The sequence below is a fragment of the Ovis aries genome, chromosome 4, assembly GCF_016772045.2.
Source record: "Ovis aries strain OAR_USU_Benz2616 breed Rambouillet chromosome 4, ARS-UI_Ramb_v3.0, whole genome shotgun sequence".
Classification (NCBI taxonomy): Eukaryota; Metazoa; Chordata; class Mammalia; order Artiodactyla; family Bovidae; genus Ovis; species Ovis aries.
In genome coordinates, this window is record NC_056057.1 from 107,376,894 (window position 1) to 107,393,632 (window position 16,739).

The 16,739-nt window shown below is 54.6% G+C and overlaps 1 protein-coding gene across 2 annotated transcripts; it reads right to left on the reverse strand.

The window, feature by feature from the left end:
• Window positions 1-61: 61 nt before the first annotated feature.
• TRPV6 (transient receptor potential cation channel subfamily V member 6) lies at window positions 62-16,473 on the reverse strand. 2 transcript variants are annotated; one of them, XM_004008129.6, is made up of 15 exons: window positions 16,070-16,473; window positions 7,462-7,559; window positions 7,179-7,301; window positions 6,226-6,363; window positions 5,863-5,961; window positions 5,527-5,702; window positions 4,897-5,043; window positions 4,585-4,797; window positions 4,191-4,277; window positions 4,016-4,092; window positions 3,614-3,779; window positions 3,024-3,090; window positions 2,421-2,689; window positions 996-1,102; window positions 62-694 (listed from the first exon to the last, which is right to left on the reverse strand). In XM_004008129.6, exons 1-15 carry the CDS (start codon window positions 16,195-16,197, stop codon window positions 424-426), a joined length of 2,166 nt encoding a protein of 721 aa, XP_004008178.1. In that variant the 5' UTR covers window positions 16,198-16,473; the 3' UTR covers window positions 62-423. The 2 variants fall into 2 exon arrangements, with proteins under 2 accessions (XP_004008178.1, XP_042104887.1); XM_042248953.2 differs by lacking the exon at window positions 5,863-5,961.
• Between the last annotated feature and the right edge of the window lie 266 nt (window positions 16,474-16,739).

A 16,739-nucleotide genomic window follows, 5' to 3' on the forward strand; every position in this document is an offset into this window, starting at 1 on the left:
TGGTCTGCATCAAAGGGGTGGGAGACCCCATCGCAGAGAAGGCTGCGGAAGAAGAGAGGCGTACAGGAAGTGACTTTATTGGAAGGTGGGAGGCGGTATCACACCCCACCCCCTCCCAGCAGTACCCATCTGCTCCGTACACCTCCTGAACCTCCGCGGCTGTCTGCAGCTGTGACCCTGGATGGAGGCTGGTGCCCGAGGTGGCACCCCACCTTTTGTAAAGTGCTTTGCTCAGACAGGGCAGTAAGGCCAGGGTGGGTGAAGCTGGGTCCCTACTCATGCTGGGTCCCTGTGCTTTGGGTGAGGTGTGAGCCTGCTCCTTGGTTTCCCTGTATTCTGTTCTACACCGCCCCCCCACCCCGCCCCTGACCTGGCAGGTGAGAGATCTGGACTTTGGTGGGAGGCAGGAGGCGGGAGGAGAGCTCAGATCTGGTACTCCCAGCCCTCCTCGTCCTCCAGAGCCTTGTTGACCACCCCCCTCAGCTCTCTCTTCAGGGTCCCTTGCCGCAGCCTCTCCCAGTTGATGCTGCTGCCGGAGGTGCTTCGAGACACTGAGGGGGTAGGAAGCGACAGGCGGGCGCCGAAGGGGCTGCCCAGCCACAGTCTTTCCCTGTTGTCCTCCGAGCCTGGGTGGCAGAAGGCCTGGGCGTAGCGCCGGACACGCTGCTGGTTGATGTCCTGTTTCTCTTCCACCCTGTTGGGAGAGGGGGAGTACAGAGGAGGTGATGGAATGGCTGACCTTGGACCAGCCCTCGTCTCTGGGCCTCGTCCAGCCCTACTGCCGGTGGCCTCTCTCCTTGTCTGCAGCCTGAGTGGGCACATGGGATGCCAGGCTTTGGGAAGCAACACAGAGCCGGGTCCAGGGACAACGTGGATGCTTTCAGGGCCGCTCTCTGCCCCCAGAGCCTGGCAATTTCCCTTCCCCCAGTAAGACTGGAAGCCCAGGGAGCGCACAGGCCTGTACAACAAGCGTGCCAGCTCATGCTGTCACTCACCGCAGGAACCAGCGGTCCCCCAGCCCGAACTTGCGCCCGCAGATCCCCGAGCGAGGCCACAGGCAACGCGGCAGCTTCTTCTCCAGCATCACAGTGGTGGCTACAACCTGTGGGGGGGTGGGGGTGGGGCAGAAGAGGATGAAACCAGAGATGGAGTGCAGACCACTGGAAGAGTGGAGAGGACTCTGGGCAGAGGGACCACAGTGTAGCAACAGCTGGGAAACTCATGGTTTCCCAGAGGGGACCATACCCCTGAGCAGAGGTTAGTGGAGTTAGCTTCGTCACCCCTTTTCTGCAGGAGAGAGTGATGGGTCTTGAGCCCCACAATGCTTCACCCAATGACCTGGCGTCCAGGCCAGGCCAGTCCTGCAGGAGGTGGGGAGACCTCGCTCTAAGGATCAGGAAGGTGGGCAGAGCAAAGAGCAAGGGTCCTTGGGGTACAGAATATTTTGACCCTACAGATGTAAAGGCTACTTAGAAACACAAACATCCTGCGGAGAAATTTCCTACCAATACATTTACATTGAAAAAATATTTTCACGAGCAAACCCTATGTTGCCAGCTTAGGGTTTTTGTTTTTTTTTTAATTCTACTTTCTACACAACACAGTTAAATGCCATCTAGTTGGAGGATTTCCCATTTACGTTGCTGAAATTATTTTTGTTGAGATAAATTCTTTTGTAAGTACATTTTTAAATGATGATTTGATCCAGTTAATGCGTGCTTTTGACCCCATCACAATTATCTGACTGAAGATAGTTTCTGTGACTATAGGGAGTTTGTGTGGCGTTATTTTTAACACGCCCAGTTTTTCTGGGTCGAATTTTGAAGACTTAAATATTGCCCCAAAGTTGATACTTCAGTTTTTATTCAGTAACAAAATTTCGTGAATGCAGTTGTAGCTACTGTGCTCGTGTGCTAATCCGGTTCAGTTGTGTCCTCCTGTTTGCAACCGCATGGACTGTATAGCCCTTCAGGCTCATCTGTCCATGGGATTCTCCAGGCGAGAATACTGGAGTGGGTTGCATTCCCTCCTCCAGGGGATCTTCCTGACCCAGAAACCCAACCCGCATTTCTTTTAAGTCTCCTGCATTGGCAGTCACGTTCTTTACCACTTGCACTGGGAAGCCCACTGTCGCTACTCCTGAGGTTCATTTCTTACTGATGATTCTAGAAAAGACAGATTTGACTTTTTTGAGAAAACAGGAATTCTTTTCAGCTGTTCCAGGATTGCTTGATTGTATTGCTGATCCAGTTCCGTACACTTTGTGTCGATTTTGCCTGTGCAATAACCCTCCAGATACACTGGGGGTGCCGGGGAGTGGGGGGCGGTGGGAGGTGAAATATCCTGCTTCTGAGTTTGGCCTGGCCCTTGTCAGGAAGAGAATGACTTGCACTAACCCTCCCGGCCACGAGGGGGCTCACCTGCGCCCTCCAGAGCTCATCCCGCTCGTGGGCTACACGCCAGTGAGTGTCTCCCATCATAGCGATGAGGAGGTTGAGCATGAGCAAAGCAGCGATGATGGCGAAGGCAGCGTAGGTGATGCTGTACATGAAGGGCAGATCCACGTCGTAGTTGGCGGGGCCGTCGATGATGGTGAGGAACAGCTCAAAGGTGCTGAACAGCGCCATGGGGTAATTGAAGAAGTGGCCCAGCTCATTGGGGTCCTCTGTCTGGAAGATGATAAAGAAGGCTGCTCTCACCCAAGGGGGTGAGAGTTCCATGCGATTAAACCATAGCCCGCTCTGTGCTGCCCACTTCAGTCCTGTCTGCTTCCTCTCCAGTGTCACCATCCCAGCCCTCCATCACTCTGTCCTGTGGGTTCTTACGTTCCCCTATTTTCCATATGATTCACCCTCCTGATCCCAAGAGCCAGCTCTCCCCCTTAACACATCCCATCCTCAGACACTGTGGCCTCCTCCTGCCTCTGCCTTCCCTCCTGCCCCCCTCTCCCCACAGGTTTATCTAGAGGCATCCTGTGCTTTCTGATTTCCTCCAGCCCAGGGCCCCTGTCTCAGATGATTTACCCGAGGCAAAGCCCAGGATGACCACAGCCATCAGCCAGCAGAACCTCATCAGATCGCCAAAAATCATCTAGCGGGAAGGAAGAGAAGGGAGACCAGCTCCACACCAGTCTTTTGAGCAACTGCCCCTTATAGCCTCTAAGAGGTCTAACCCTGAGAAGTCCCACAGCTCTGCCCTCTAGCATAGGGTAGAGGCTGGCCAACCATGGCCTGCCGGCCAAATCTCCTGGATCAATTTTGGTATGGCCCTTGAGTGAGAATGTTACATTTTTTAAATGATTGAAAAAAAAATTTTAAAGGGGGAAGGGAAGAAGAAAATCAAAGAGATTATATACATGTTGGCCTTGCAAGCCTGGTAGGGAAGATTCCCTGGAGAAAGAAATGGCAACCCACTCCAGTGTTCTTGCCTGGGAAATCCCATGGTCAGAGGAGCCTGGCAGGCTATAGTCCATGGGGTTGCAAAGAGTCGGACATGACTTATAGACTAAACCACCACCGCAAGCCTGAGGTCTCTCTGATCTGATGCTTTTCAGAAATGTTCGCAGCCCCTGCTCTGGGACCTTTCTATAGAAAGTTTGGGAGGAGGCACCGACCTTCTGGATCATGATGGTGAAGGGGCCCAGCATCTGGAATCCTCGCGCAAAGTACATGACGCTGCACCAGCCCAGCACCAGGGCGAAGGACATGGGTACCACCTCCCCGCTGGTGTTGGTGAGCCGCATCACCATAGTCACCAGCACCATGCAGGAATAGGTGATGCTGGAGGGAGAGTGGGGAGGGGGCCGTGAGAGGGAGACTGGGGTGATCCTGAGGATCCAAGAGCGAGGGGGTGATGGAAGTGCTACCCACACACTCAGCTTCAAGCTCCGTACACAGTCACACACACATCACAGCGAGGCCTCTGGAGCTGGGGTTCTCCAGAGGCCAGGGATCCAGGGAGTTAAACTGGAGCCTTAGTGAGAAAGGTGTAGGGGGTGAGAGGAAAAGAGACTCACAAGAGGATGTGGAATGGCCCTCCGAGGATGGTCTGTCCAAAGGAGCGACTGACCCCCACTCGGAAGATGTCTGTAATCTGGGGAGAGGCCGGGAAGACGTGAGGCACTGTAGACTGAAGCTCTGACTGGATCCCTGGGGCACACAGCCTCACCCCTGGATCCGCACTGCACCCACCTCTATGAACAGGATGATGATGGCTCCACAGATGCTCACCAGCTCCCCCACCAGTCGGAGGTGGTCCTGGCGGGTCACGTAGGCCTCCTGAAAGGAGAGGCGTGGTCAGAGGACTCAGGGCTTCCCTCCATCTGCCCTGCCCACCCTTGGGTGCAAGTCCGCATCCTTGTCTAGGGACACCAGTCGCTCAGATTCTTTTCAACCCGTGAGGTTTGGCTCTCTCAGAGCATCGGTATCTTTCTGTGTGCATGTCTTTGAGTTTGTGCCTATGTAGTTGAGATCTGGGCAAGGAGAGAAACGTGGGTGGTGAGCTAGGAACGTGACAACACATCTGAAAGATGGCAGAGGGCTGGACACCCGCCGCCCCAAAGCTCTGCTAGTCCTTGGGAGTCACCTGACGTGGCTTCTGCTGGTAGAGGGTGCTGTCCCGGGGGTCAGTTTCATTGTCTGTCCTGGGCTTGAGGGGGCGGTACACACAGCACACGGTGAAGCAGACGATGTACAGCAGGTACGTGGCTGCCAGCACACAGAAGTACGGCCGCCCGTATCTCTTCCACTTGAGGGTCACCAGCTCCTTCACTGGCGTCTGGTCTAGGATCTGGCGAGCCTGCAGCAGAAAGAGAAGGCAGCAAGCAGCTCAGAGCCCCTGAGTCCCCTCCCTAGTAGCTCCCTAGCCTGGGGACCAGCCCCCCACCACCCACCATACCTCCCTCTTCTTGGAGGTGACGATAAGTTCCAGGAGGGATAGCTCCTCCCCCGAGGAGTCGATTTCTGTGAGGTCGTAGAGAGTGGAGGTCAGCGGTCCACACGTCCACTGGATGTACTTCTGCTTCTGCACCAGGTTCTGGAATATCTAAAGTTGGGGATGGGGGGACAAGCGAGTGAGGAGGAGCAAGCCAAGGGGACTGTCGGGGTGCAGATGGGACGCTTGCCCAGTAGGACCGCTGCACCCCTGAAAGGGGGCTCGCTCTTCACTCAAAGACTGCAGCCTTGTGGACAAAAGAACCCTTCTGCCTCCTAGTTCATCCTCTTCCCCTGTAACTCCCTCTAGAGTTTGGAAAGAGGAGATGCAAGGAGGCAGGGCAGGGGAACATGGGCATTACAGACCACCCCGGGGACGGGATCTAGACCCTTGCAGCCCCTAACGACTCAGGGCAGAGAAAGTGGGAGAGAAAGAAGATGCGAGACAGGGGCAGAGAAGGAAATTCCAATCGAAGCTGAAAATAGGGCCTCGGCATCTGGGAGGACCAATCACATCTACTTCCTCAAAGGGCCAGAAGTGTAAGATGAAGGGTCAGGAGAAGGACCCCCGTGGGGTTGAGGACGGGTCCCTCACCACAGTGTTGCCCTCCACTCCGGCCAGCTTGAAGGGGGTGAGGCCCTGGTGATTGAGCATGAGGTCCAGGGACTGCAGGTGGTCCCCTCGCCTGTCGTAGGACAGCAGCAGGTTGTACATCTGGCAGGCAAAGGTTTTGTTGGGCTGGAGGACGAGGATGTGCAACACTGTGTTTCCTGGGAGAGGACACGGGGTGTCACATGAGCCCTGGGACCAGAGTCCCTGCTGTTCCCCAGGACCACCCCCCACCCCGAGGGGGCCTGAGGGCGGTCCCAGCCCCTCCCCTCTCCCCTGCCACCCCCAGCCTGCCAGCGCCCCCTCCAGCCCAGCTCTTACCCAGGGAGTCCTGGGCCCGGATGTCAGCGCCGTGCTCAATGAGCAGCCTCACAATCTCCTCGCTGCCCATGCAGGCGGCAAAGGACAGAGGGTGCTCCCCTGGGGAGGCAGAGGCCCAGGCAGGCTGGCGTGAGATGCGGGCAGGGAGGGGCAGTGTTTCCAAGCAACCGCCTCTCCCTCCCCCATCTCTGCTCTGGGCCTGGGGACCCTTGTCAGCAGGACCAGAGGCGGGGATGCTGGAGGGGGCCCTGGGGTGGGGCTGGAGGCTTGGCTCTGGCCGCCCCAGGCACGGGGCCTCCTCAGCCCGCCCTGCCTTGACTGGTGTCCCCCTCCTCATTCTCCCAGCCCCGGGCCTGCTCTCACCAAAGTAGATGAGGTTGTGAGGAGAGAGGCGGAAGGCGGAGCCTGTGGCCCTCGCAGAGACGCTGGCCCCGTGGGCGAGCAGGGCTTTCACCAGGTTCACGTTCTGGTTCATGACTGCTATGTGCAGGGCCGTCTGACCTGGACAAGAGAGCTCTTGGCTTGTGCTCTGTCCCCAGGATCCAGCTAGGGGTCCCTCCTATCTTCACAGAATCCTGCAGGGGGACCCTCCTGTCTCCACCAGGTCAGCCTTTCCGGGGGAGGATGAGACAGGGGTAGGGGCCTGGTGGGGCTCCCAGGGGCCCCCTGTGCTGCCTGCCTCTTCCTGCTCTAGTGGTTTAGCCGCCAAGTCATGTCCGACTCTTGCCACCCCATGGACTGTAGTGTGCCAGGCTCCTCTGTCCGTGGGATTCTCCAGGCAAGAACACTGGAGTGGGTTGCCGTTTCCTTCTCCAGTGGAGCTTCCCGATCCAAGAATCAAACATGGGTCTCTTGCATTGCAGGCAGATTCTTTACCTACAGAATGACAAGGGAAGCCTTCCTACCCTAGGTCTCTCCATTTCAGAGGTTAGCACTCCAATGAAGGGCATTAAGAATGCCGAGGAAAAAGGGACAGAACAGGGAGGTGAAGAGAAGGGGGCCCAGGTTCCCTCTTGGTTTCCCCAGACTGCTGCTGCTGCTAAGTCACTTCAGTTGTGTCCGACTCTGTGCGACCCCATAGATGGCACCCCACCAGGCTCCCCCGTCCCTGGGATTCTCCAGGCAAGAACACTGGAGTGGGTTGCCATTTCCTTCTCCAGTGCATGAAAGTGAAAAGAGAAAGTGAAGTCGCTCAGTCGTGTCCGACTCTTAGTGACCCCATGGACTGCAGCCTACCAGGCTCCTCAATGCATGGGATTTTCCAGGTCCACCACCAAGGTCACACTTCCCTCCATCCCAGATCCTTGGCCCCTCACCTTCATACAGCTCAGATGTCATGGGCTCCTTGACCAGCTCCGGGGCGGCCTCCATCAGCACCATGGCGGCCTCCAGGTTGTCATAGAGGGCGGCCACATGCAGTGCTGTCTCCCCCACGGCTCCTGGCATTGACAGAAAGCAGAGTCTCGTGGCCTCTCTGGAGCAGGGAGGGGGCCCATAGAGAACTGGGGGCCCACACCAGAAGGCCCTGGGCTATACCAGCAGGAGGAGGGGGAAGAGGGCCATGGGCACAGGGCTGACCCAGCTGGAAACGCTCCTTACCTTTCTGGTGGACATCACAGGCCTCATACTTGAGCAGCTTGCGCAGAGCCTGGATGTTGTTCTCTTTGGCAGCTAGCAAGAGTGGAGACTCACAGATCCTATAAGGGAGGGGAGCGGGCCGGTTGGGAAGAAAGGTGGGCGGCTTTGCTCCGTCTCACACCTCGGTGAAAATGAACTCCGAACCTGGAGGTCCCTCATCCAGAGAGGTGGGGCTGCTATCAGGGGAGGGGCTGCCTGAGCGCTCAGCTCTGACCCATTGGTTAATCCAAGCCAACTTTTTCATAGTGTGCGTGAGTTAAATCCAAGGCAACTTTCCCATAGTTTGCGTGAGTTAAATCTGAGGCAACTTTTTCATAATTTGTGTGAGCTAAATGCAAGACAACTTTCCATAGTTTGTGCATGGGTAAGTGTCAGGACAGCTTTCCTTTCCTCTGTGTGTGTGTGTGTGTGTGATCTGTGCGCATCAGGTGCAGAGGAAGGAGTTTCAGCTAAATGCTTGTTTACTTTTTGACCCCTTTGGCCTCTGGAGCAACCCCTTTGCAGCATCCCTTGAAGTCCTGAGGTTACCCTCCAAGATAAGCCTTATTTTCATGGACTGAGGGTATGAGGAAATGCCTCTCTTATCTTTACGGAGGCGCTGACACGCAGAGGCTGGCGGGTACTTCTCCTGTTGTGCGATGCTCCCCTTCCTCAGGAAAGCCCCTGGTACTTTCTTCCCTACGACGGCATCTTTGGGGCTCAGTCCAAAAGCAGCCTTGGGTCCTTTCTTTCTTCTGGCCCTGTGTCGAGTTATAGTCTCTCCCTGCTTCCTGTCTGTGTCTCACTTGTTTTAGGCAAATCATCTCTGACTTTCCAGCTTTATGCCTACAATGAACTGCACACTTTTTGTAAGATCAAAACTGACTCCAACTGAGACACATGGGGTCCCTTTATTTATTTTTCCCTGCTGGCCTAGAGCTACTTGGTCCTTCTACAGGAGTGAATGCAATAACACTGTTTATCCACAGAGGGTCAGTTATGTGAACAGGAGCTCACACACCGAAAAGGCCATAGTAGCAGGAAACTGACTCCAAGAACTGGGGGTGGAGGGGTGATTGGGAGAGGAGGAGAGAGCGCGGCTTGCCCGTCTCCCCGAATGCTGGCCCCAGGCCCCCGCATCAGCCGCAGGGGCAGCCACCTGTCAGTTCAGCGGCTCTCCCACTCAGTCCCTGCCTCCCCATTCCCACTGATCCCTGTTAATCCATGTCCTCATTCTCTGGGCCAGGATTAGCAAAATCTTCTGACTAGTTCCCCTATACCCTATTTACCCCCAAACCATCCTTCTGGATGCTCCCAAGACATTCTCTCTAAACAGCAAATGCAAGCATAGTTTACAAAAATCTCGTGGGTCCTTAAACGCCCAAGGAGAAGAAACTCAGAAGTCCTCTCCAGACTTTGTGCAACTATTTTCCTGTGCTTTCTTCCCCCTGCTGGCCCCTGACACCCAGCAGTTTGGCCTCAGCACCCCAGGGCACACCATTCCCCACGTGGCTGTGCTCTCTCTCCTTTCACCTGGAATCCAGCCCCCACCCCACCCTAGTTACTCTCTGTGCTGCGCTCCCAGTGCCTGGGAATATGCCCAGTGTGATGGCAGGTGCTCATTACCACTCTCTGTAGAAGGAATGAACTGTAGCAATGCTAGAAGGTGGCTTGGCTTTACTGCCCCCCCCCCTTATTAGCTCCATCAGCCACCCCCTAAGCCAACCTTAGGCAAACATATAATCTAAGTACAAAATAGTGTGCTTGGTGTGCTCACACAGCTGCAAAACAAGTTTGCAGCACCTCCCACTACCTCCTCTTCACCCCTATCACCCCAGCCATAACCCCCACACCCTCCACCCTCACCCCATCACCCCGACCACAACCATGACTGCCGCCGCCACCGTGATCCCCACCACCATCACCACCCCCCCCACCACCACTAGCCCATGACCCCCACCACCACCATGACCCCCATCCCCATCACCAGCTGCACCACCATCACCACCCCCACCACCCCTCCCACCACCATTACCTTTTCCAACAGTCTGCGCAAATCCCTCTTTTATAGATATTCGAGAGTAAGCACTATTCCCCAACACACACACACACACACACACACACACACACACACACACACACACACACACACACGGCAGGAAGTTTTCCACCCTCTCCTCTGGCCTTACTTTTACCTCGGGGGGCTATGATTAGTATCTGTCTCTTTCTCTTCTAAGGGCACTTGGAGGTCAGAGGTCAGCCACTGTCTCAGATTGTATCCTTTCTCTGCCCTCCTCCAGGTAGCTTCTAGTTGCTATTGTTGCTTTGTCTTGCTACTAGTTCTGTGCCCTGTTTGGCCAAGGGTTAACGGCGAAGCTAGAAATGTGTCCAAAGGGGCTTCTAACCCAAGTGCAGAGTCCACTCCCTGCTTCCTAGGACATAAGTGGGGAGGCTAATCAGTGGCAGCCCCAGAGACACCACTGTTGGTTCTCTGACATATCTCTGATGACCGTAAATGTCCCCCTCAAACCTCCAGTCCCCACAGGTTCTGTCTCTGGCCTGCACTGCCTGCCCTAGTGGCCTGGTGAGGGCAGGAAGCTACCATTTGAACTGGGATGGCTAGATTTACAAAATAAAAACATGGGGATGCTCAGAGTTGAATTTTAGATACACAACAAATAAGTTCTTGTTTTTTTCTTGGCTGTGCCATGTGGCCGATTGTATCTTATTTCCCCAACCAGGGATCAAACCTGGGTCCTCAGCAATGAAAGCACAGAGGCCTAATCCCTGGATTGCCAGGGAATTCCCCTCAAATAAGTTTAATATAAGTATGTCCGTGCAATATTTTAGGGCAAACTGAAACTGACAATCTATTCATTGTTTATCTGAAATTCACATTTAACTCTGTCTTGATGCTGGGAGGGATTGGGGAAAGGAGGAGAAGGGGACGACAGAGGATGAGATGGCTGGATGGCATCACTGACTCGATGGATGTGAGTCTGAGTGAACTCTGGGTGTTGGTGATGGACAGGGAGGCCTGGCGTGCTGCGATTCATGGGGTCGCAAAGAGTCGGACACGACTGAGCGACTGAACTGAACTGTATTTTATTTGGGAACCTCAATCATATCACACTCTGGGTGAAGAAAAGGCTTATGACCCACACCAGCGAGGTTTGTAGAGACCTGGTCTCCTCTCGGTGGCAAACTCTAAGATCCAGCAAAAATGGATGGCAGAATCTGCATGGTTCCCAGGGAGTCAGGCAGAGGTATGACTTGCAACAGCATCACATGGCCACAAGGGGGAAGCCAAGAAAGCCCTTGCTAATATCCTGGGCAGTAAGGCAGAAAAGATAGCGTGAAGTCGTGTCTGACGCTTGCGATCCCACAAACTGGAGCCCACCAGGCTCCTCTGTCCATGGGATTCTCCAGGCAAGAATACTGGAGTGGGCTGCTATTTATGTAAGGGAGAACTCCTCCCAAACAGCTGCCTACACTTACACCCCATAAAAAAGACGGACCCCATAAAAAAGAGCTGCTGCTGCTGCTAAGTCACTTCAGTCGTGTCCGACTCTGTGCGACCCCATAGACGGCAGCCCACCAGGCTCCCCCGTCCCTGGGATTTTCCAGGCAAGAACACTGGAGTGGGTTGCCACTTCCTTCTCCAATGCATGAAAGTGAAAAGAGCAGACCCATCCAAAGATTCTTGTGCCTGGTAAATAAAGAGTTTGTTCCAAAGAAACCCAACACAGAAGTTTAGATCTGGAGTAAAATCTACACATCACCAGACATCTCCCTAGGGCAGGAAGAAGAGGTGATACTGCCAAAATGTCTTCTGATTTTAATGGTTAAATTATACTCACTCTGTTCCAGGGGACAGTTTCATTTTGTTTAGAAGCATACGTAACTTTACTACCAGAATCCCTTATTTACAAACAGTGATTTAGAGCAGTGGTCTCTCCCAGGTGGCTCTGTGGTAAAGAATCCTCCTGCCAAAGCGGAAGATGCCAAAGATGTGGGTTAGGTCCTTGGGTGGAGAAGATCTCCCAGAGGAAGGAATGGCAAGCCACTCCAGTATTCTCACCTGGAGAATCCCATGGGCAGAGGAGCCTGGCAGGCTACAGTGCATGGGGTCGCAAAGAGTCAGACACGACTGAGCACACACACCTTAACCAGGGATAACTCCCTGCCTCCTTCCAAAGGATTTGGCAGTGTCTGGAGTCACTTTTGGTTGTCATGCCTGGGAGAGGGGGTGAAACTGGCATCTAGTTGGCAGAGGGCAGGGGTGCTGCTAAGCTTCTTAAACAAAGCAGCCTCTTGTAACAGAGAATTATCTGCCCAACATGTCAAAAGGGTCAGGTAGAGAAGTTCTGACCTCGATGTATAAGTATTCCTTATCTATTTTTTAAGAAGGGATTTTTCACATTAAATAGAATGAGAAATTCCCTCCCTGTTTTTTTTTCTCTTACAAATCATTAAATGGTCAACTAAGAAACAAAAAATGAAGCCTTTTAAGCACCTGCAGATTAATTAATAAAAGACAGTGAAAGAAATGAGAAGATCCGAAATGATAAAAATATGAAAGTTGTTTCCAGAATTTAGAGTGTCTTATTTTGCTTGACTATTTTAAAATTGAACAGTCTGGCTCAATACTGGACTAGCAGAAACACTGCTATAGGATTTCTGGCATAAACCTAGTGCACCTTTTATAGAGCAAACAAGTCATTGATCACCTTGAGGTTCCCTCCGGCCCCAAGGAGCTGCCACTTGTCTTCTCTCCCTGTTTCCTCCACCCTATCCTCTCTGCGTCACGTTCTTATGGATGTGTATACGTCTGTGCGTGTACACTCACGTGTGTGGACCTGCACATGTGAAGTTTTGCATTTGGCTGCTGGGAAATGAGCAGGATCAAGTGTGTCTAGGAAAGAATTCTAGAAAGCCCTGGAAACCCAGTCTAATCTGTCCACATGGAGAAAGAGGCCTGGAGCCCTGGGGTGGTCTGTTCAAACAAGTCGGAGGCAGCGCTGGGACCCCTCTGGTCATTTCCCTGTTCCTATTCTCCGTGTGCATCAGGATCGGAAGCAGGGTCAGAGGAGGCACGGGAGGCAGATCCCTCTGGTTTCTCCACCAACCCCTCTCAGAGAAGCATGTCACACACACCCCTTGGGCTCAGAGTCTGGTGCTTGGATGGTCCCAGCTCTAATGGGAGGGAGCTCACAGTCCCTCTAACGCCTGCTGTCAATGGAAGCTGCCTTTTGACTGTTCTTGTGTTCTTTTTAATCACAGTGGTCCCAGGTGTTAAATGTGCTTTTCAGCTTCCAAAGCAGCCTCTCGCACATGATCACGTTTGCTCTCTACAACCCTGTGACACGGGATGAATAATTCTCTTATTTTTCTGCAAAGGAAGCCAAGCTAGATCCAGAAGACCAGACAGAGTTCAAGATGGAATGCTTGGCCAAAAACCTGGCCCCAAGGCTCTCACCGCTCAGTTATGTGGTTCTTCTAGTTCTCTGGCTCTTCCCAATTTTTCTTGTGTTGGGGTGAGGTTGGGGGGAGCAGCTGGAGCGGTGACCAGGGAGGGGAGGAGGTGTGCACTGGCTACCTGGGGCAACCTCCCTCCAGCTCAGGTTCTGGGCAATGGGAGGAAGAAGCCAAAGCTCACGAGAGTGGCTAATTCCAGACCTGGCCGCCCTTCTAAGTGCCCGAACTGCATCTTTCAAGTCCAAGATGCCTGCACCTGCACATGTGTTTACTGAAGCAAGAAGTTCCAGGGCGATCCAAGGTCCCAGCCCTCACTCTGACAGGTAGGCCATGCCAGCCCCCAGATACTAATGCAGGGGTCTATCAAAACAGAAAAGAGTCCCTGGTGCGCACTGCCTCATGCCAGCTACAGGGAGGATGGCTGCACCAGCGAGGGGCTCAGGGTGAGGATCACGTTAGGCAGACAGCGGAAGCTGCCCAGCACAGTCCACACCAATCGGAATCGGGGCCTGCACTGTCCTCCTCAAGGCTCCCACACTACTTGTTCACAGCCTTCTTAGGACAGTCGCCAAGCTCACTTTTAACCCAAGTCGGTGTCGATCGGTGTGTTTGGCCCCTAAGAACGTGTGCTTCTGGAGAGCAGGGAATGCCCCACATTCATTTTCGCAAACCTAGCTGAGTGTTTTATAGTCAACACCTAGTACATTGCATCTCAGGAATTAAGACCGGTCAGGAAGATCCCCTGGAGGAGGGCATGGCAACCGACTCTGGTATTCTTGCCTAGGGAATCCCATGGGCAGAGGAGCCTGATGGACTACAGCAGAGTCAGACACGGCTGAGCGGCTTAGCACGCACACATATACACAAAGCCCCGAGATGATGCAGACGAAATGAGAGAAGGATGATGGTTCAACTTGGATCCCACGGACACGGATTTAAGCTGAGGCAAAGGCAACGAAGACCCAAGAAAAGTCAGCCAGAGAGAGAAGAATGCTGGGTTCCCCCATGTTCCTGGAGAGACCCGAGCGCCTCCCTTCTCCTGGAGTCCCCTCCACCCCACCCGGAGCCCCCACTCTGGGTCTGCCTCATTCCCAGGGGTGGGGGGTGGTAACAGCCCTGCTCACCTGGCCATGTTGTCCTCACTCACACTGTCAGCGCATGTATGTCCAGCCTCCCACAGACCTCCCCTTAAAGCTGAGTGATTACACTGCCTTGGACAATCCCCTCCCAACACTTTCAGGTCCTTCTGGGGAGGGTAGGGGAATCAAGTTTCCAGGGCCCTGGTGTCCCAGAAAAAGAGGATCCAGAAAACTGTGAAATCTGACAGGGGACGTGAGGAAGAGGGGAGAGTAGCTCTCTGAGTGGTGAATCAGGCTTTCCTAGCCCAAGGCTGTGAGAGAAGGCCCATCAGATGTCGCTAAGACACAGGGACAGAGAAGATACCGGGGAGCAGCCCCAGCTCCAGCCCAGGTCCTCCCCTCTGCCTCTGCCACCACTTCCAAGCCCCAGGGGCCTCTCTGTGCTCCTGCCCGGCTCCCCCAGCTCCAGGGTCCCGAGACTGGACTGGGATGAGTGGAACCACTGATGGTCCCAGTCTCCAACAACAATAATGTTCTGTTGCCTCAAGATGTCATCAGCCAAACATGTGCTCAGCCCCCACTCTCCCAGGCCCGGGGGGAGAGAGGTGGGCGGCAGCTGTGAGAGCCAGGGAGCCAGACCTCAAAAAAAAAAAGAAAAAGAAAAAAAGGAGCACACCCCCCAGCCCTGAATCCTTGAGCAAGAGGAAGGGAAACAACAGGAATTCCAGCTAACCCCCAGCCTCCCGGTCAGGCTCAGGCAGGGCCCCCCCCCACCCCACTTTGAGATGGAGAGAGACCCTCAGACACACACGCTTTGGACTTTCCCCTGTGAATAGACATATTATCTGCCTCTTAGGGACCCAGGAAAGTCCCAGGAGGAGGACTTCCTGCTAGCCTGCTGGCCCCTGGGTGGGAAGACCCACGGAGGTTCTGGAGGAGAAATCACACACAGGGATGGCCTCAAGCTTCCTCCTACCTCCTCCCAACCCCCAGCTCTGAGCACCAATGGAGGTGCGGGGGACCATCGCATGAGTCTAGGGCAGTTTTCAGGAGCTGGAAGCCTTAAGTGAGATGTTCTTCGGGCTCAAACCTAGAGCCTCTCAAATTCCTCAGCCTGCCTTCCGCAGTGAATTCTAAGCACCTGGTATTTTGGCCCATTGCCCATGGCCCTCTCCTGAAATGGAGTGCAATAAATTCCAGGGCTGGGTCCCAGCTTTGTTGTCTTCACAAACAGCACCCCTCTCCAACTCCCCCACACCAAGACTCAGACTCCGTCAATGGCTGATGCGATAAACGCACAAGAATGATTGTCACATTTTGGTTACCACATTTGGTGGTGACTGACATCTGCAGTTCCCTCCCTGCCCCACTCATTGATTCATTCCCACACGTGCACATATATGTACTGTGTGTTTCTGCCCAAGAGACTGTTCTAGGAGCAGGGAGTAGAGATGTAAAGCACTGTCCTAACATAGCAGCACCTCTGGGCCTCCCTGGTGGCTCAGCTGTAAACAACCCACCTGCAACGCAGGAGGCACAGGAGACTTGGGTTCTATTTCCAGGGTCGGGAAGATCCGCTAGAGGAGGGCACAGCAACCAACTCTAGTATTCTTGCCGGGAGAATCCCATGGACAGAGGAGCCTGGCAGGCTACAGTCCAGGGGGTCCCAAAGAGTCAGACATCACGGAACAACTGAATACACACACACACACACACACAGCAGCACCTCTGGGGTGCAAGTCTGTGATGCCCTAATCCTTCCACAGGCTGACAAGTTGTCTGGGCTCCAGGAAAGAACTTACGAGAAAGGCTGCCTAATTGATGGGCTCTTAAACATAGGGAGCACCTGTATTACCATGCCAGCCCCTCCTCCCCTTCCACCTGGCACTAACCCCACAGGCCCAGACTCTAGAGACAAAGTGCTCCAGAGGGGCCAGGCCTGGAAGAAAGGTCTTCCCAGCAGAGGTGCCCTCAAGGGGAGGGGGGTACCCAGGGGGAAGGGAGGGGTGAGGGGCAGCGGCTCTGGGGCTTACCTCTTCTGCTGGAGCAGGTTCTGCTCATCCCGCCTCTGGGCCCATGGCTCCTGCCTCTGGAACCATCTGCAGAGCTTCCTCCACAGGGAGAGAATGTGCCCCTTCTCCTTGGGCAGTGGCAACCCCATGGAGCAGGGGGCCCGCTCCCTGGGGGGCTGGGGCTGAGGCCAGACCCCACCTGGACTCAGCCTGGGGGCCACATGGGCAGCCCCGAGGGCCGGCCCGCCCTCTTCCCGGAGAGGTGCCGTCTCGGGGCCTTCCAGGCCCCGCGGAGTCTCCCCGAGGTGTAAGCAGCCAGACACAAGAGGCCTCCCTCGGAGGAGTTCGTTACACTTGGCAGAGCTGGGACTCCGCCACTAAGCTCCCTGGGCAGGAGCTCTCATCCTGGGAGACGCAGAAGCCCTGAAGACACTCCCTTACTCCTCCCAAATTACCTGGGATTTAAAGAGACAGGCCAGCAGCTGTGGGGGCCTGGGAAAGCTCCCTCTCTCAGCTCCCCGACAGCCAGTCCAGGGAGGGGAGGCCTTCTGAGAGAAGGACAGGACTCCCTGGACTTTGGGACACCTGGCGACCTTTTATAGAAAGGCCTGGACGGGTCAGTTGAGTCTCAGGTACTCCAGTCAGTGTGGGAGAAGGGGGCGGAGCTGGGCAGGGCGCTGGGTCTGAAGGG